This window comes from Vulpes vulpes, chromosome 9, assembly GCF_048418805.1.
Source record: "Vulpes vulpes isolate BD-2025 chromosome 9, VulVul3, whole genome shotgun sequence".
Lineage (NCBI taxonomy): Eukaryota > Metazoa > Chordata > Mammalia > Carnivora > Canidae > Vulpes > Vulpes vulpes.
In genome coordinates this window covers 99338570-99341192 of record NC_132788.1, presented here as the reverse complement: position 1 = coordinate 99341192, position 2623 = coordinate 99338570, and the positions used below count along the sequence as shown (strand labels likewise).

The 2623-nt window shown below is 73.2% G+C and overlaps 1 protein-coding gene across 1 annotated transcript; it reads left to right on the top strand.

Moving 5' to 3' along the window:
* Positions 1-2333, top strand: KLF2 (KLF transcription factor 2). Its single transcript, XM_072721328.1, has 3 exons — positions 1-375; positions 569-1391; positions 1938-2333. The coding sequence occupies exons 1-3, from the start codon at positions 301-303 to the stop codon at positions 2111-2113; spliced, it is 1074 nt and encodes a 357-aa protein (XP_072577429.1). The 5' UTR covers positions 1-300; the 3' UTR covers positions 2114-2333.
* The last annotated feature ends 290 nt before the right edge of the window (positions 2334-2623 follow it).

Here is a 2623-nt window from a genome sequence, read left to right as displayed (position 1 = left end):
GGCGGTGCGCGCGGGGCCGGCGGCGCTGCGCGGAGTCCTGGCGGCCGCAGTGGCCACGGCCGCCGCCGCCCGCCGGCTTATATACCGCGGCTAAATTTAGGCTGCGCCCGGAGCTCGTCCCCATCCGGGACGCGTTTCCGCCGCCGCCGCGTTGGCCCGGCCCCCGCGCGCCGCGCCTATAAGGCTGGGGCGGGCCCGGCCGCCGGCCGCAGAGCGTCCCCGCCCGCCCGCGCCCCGACCAGCCCGGCTCCGGGCAGCCACTCGCCGGCGTCCCGACCCCGTCGGCCCCGGGCCCCAGCCATGGCGCTGAGCGAGCCCATCCTGCCGTCCTTCTCCACTTTCGCCAGCCCGTGCCGCGAGCGTGGCCTGCAGGAGGTGAGGGCGGCAGGGACCTCGGGGGCGGCGGGACCGCGGGCGGCGGGACCGGGGGCGGCCGGCTCGGGGAAGTAAAGCTCGGGCCGCGGGGGAGTGGACCGCGGGCGCCGGGTAGCAGACCTCAGGCGGCGGGCGGCGACCCCGGGGCCCGCCGCGCGCTCACGCCCGCGCCCTCCCGCTCTGTCACCCGCAGCGCTGGCCGCGCGCAGAGCCCGAGGCGGGCGGCACCGACGACGACCTCAACAGCGTGCTGGATTTCATCCTGTCCATGGGGCTGGACGGCCTCGGCGCCGAGGCCGCCCCCGAGCCGCCGCCGCCGCCCCCGCCGCCTGCGTTCTACTACCCCGAGGCCGGCGCGCCGCCGCCCTACGGCGCCCCCGCGGGCGGCCTGGTGTCCGAGCTGCTGCGGCCCGAGCTGGACGTGCCGCCGGGACCCGCGCTGCACGGCCGCTTCCTGCTGGCGCCCCCCGGCCGCCTGGTGAAGGCCGAGCCCCCCGAGGCGGACGGCGGCGGAGGCTACGGCTGCGCGCCCGGCCTGGCCCGCGGGCCGCGGGGCCTCAAGCGCGAGGGCGCCCCGGGCCCCGCAGCGGCGTGCATGAGAGGCCCCGGGGGCCGCCCGCCGCCGCCGCCCGACACGCCGCCGCTCAGCCCCGACGGCCCCGCGCGCCTGCCCGCGCCCGGTCCGCGCGCGCCCTTCCCGCCGCCCTTCGGCGGCCCCGGCTTCGGAGCGCCCGGCCCCGGCCTGCACTACCCGCCGCCCGCGCCCGCCGCCTTCGGTCTCTTCGACGACGCGGCCGCCGCCGCCGCCGCCGCGGCCCTGGGCTTGGCGCCGCCCGCCGCCCGAGGTCTGCTCACGCCTCCCGCGTCCCCGCTGGAGCTGCTGGAAGCCAAGCCCAAGCGCGGCCGCCGCTCCTGGCCGCGCAAGCGCACCGCCACGCACACCTGCAGCTACGCGGGCTGCGGCAAGACCTACACCAAGAGCTCGCACCTCAAGGCGCACTTGCGCACGCACACAGGTGGGCGGCGAGCGCGGGCGGGGGGGGGGCCGAGGGGCGCGGGCTTAGGAACCCCTCCCCGAGGGCGTGGCCCTGGAGCCGGGGAGGGGGTCGCACGCTCAGGACTCCCCGGGAGGCGTGGCTCCAGGGGCTGCGCTTAGCACCCTCCCGGGAGCGCGCCTCAGGGCTTTGGGAAGAGGGGGTGCGCGCGCCCCGGAAACCTAGGGGGTCGCTGGGTCTCAGAACGCCAGGGAGAGGGTGCAAGCAAGCGGAGGACTCCCGGGGGCGTGGCTCGAGGCGCCCTTTGCGCGCCCTGGGGGCGAGAATCGGGAAAGCTTGAGAGCAGGGGGCTGGTGCCTGGGATCCCTAGAGGTGCGGAACGTGGGTTCCTCCCCCCCCGCACCCGCACCCGCACCCGCACCCGCACCGCGCAGCTTCGGGGAGCTGGTTAGGACTAGGTTGCGCGCGCCCGAGTAGCCACAGTCGCGGGGAGCGCGCGCGTGCCGGGCGGCGCGGAGTCCCGGGGAGCCCGGGGAGCCCGCTGAGCCCCGCTGTCGCCCCCCGCAGGCGAGAAGCCCTACCACTGCAACTGGGACGGCTGCGGCTGGAAGTTCGCGCGCTCCGACGAACTCACGCGCCACTACCGCAAGCACACGGGCCACCGGCCCTTCCAGTGCCACCTCTGCGACCGTGCCTTCTCGCGCTCCGACCACCTGGCGCTGCACATGAAGCGGCACATGTAGCCCGGACGCCCCCCCCCGCGCGCGGCCGTGGCGGGTCCCACGCGCCGGGCGCGGCCCCCTCCCAAACTGTGACTGGTATTTATTGGGCCCGGAGGACCGGGCTGGGCACAGCGTGGCCTTTGGGGGGGCCCCTCCCCGCGACGCCAACGCTGCCGCCCGGCCCCCATCAGAGACTGAAGGCCCGGTGGGAGAAGACCGCGATCCTCCTTGACGAGTTCTGTTTTCAAAATGGTGCAATAATTCAGTGTCGTCTTCCCGTCCCCCCATCCCACCGGGTCTACACTAGAGGATCGAGGCTTGATGCCTTGTGAGAAATGCAGCCTTAATTTGTACTGTCTTCGACATTTTTTTTTTATAATATTGTACATAGCAACTGTGACATATTGTATTACTGTAAATAAGGAGACAGGTGGGCATTTTGGCTCCCTGGTTCAGTTTTTTAAGACTTTGGTTGTTGTTGTTTTGTTTTTGTTTTTTTTTTTTTTTTTTTAATTAAAAAGAAAGTTTTGC

Coding starts and splice junctions, on each gene's coding strand:
- KLF2 (XM_072721328.1), top strand. CDS start 301: ATGGCGCTGAGCGAGCCCATCCTGCCGTCCTTCTCCACTTTCGCCAGC. Junction 376..568: donor GCGAGCGTGGCCTGCAGGAG/GTGAGGGCGGCA, acceptor TGTCACCCGCAG/CGCTGGCCGCGCGCAGAGCC. Junction 1,392..1,937: donor GCACTTGCGCACGCACACAG/GTGGGCGGCGAG, acceptor CGCCCCCCGCAG/GCGAGAAGCCCTACCACTGC.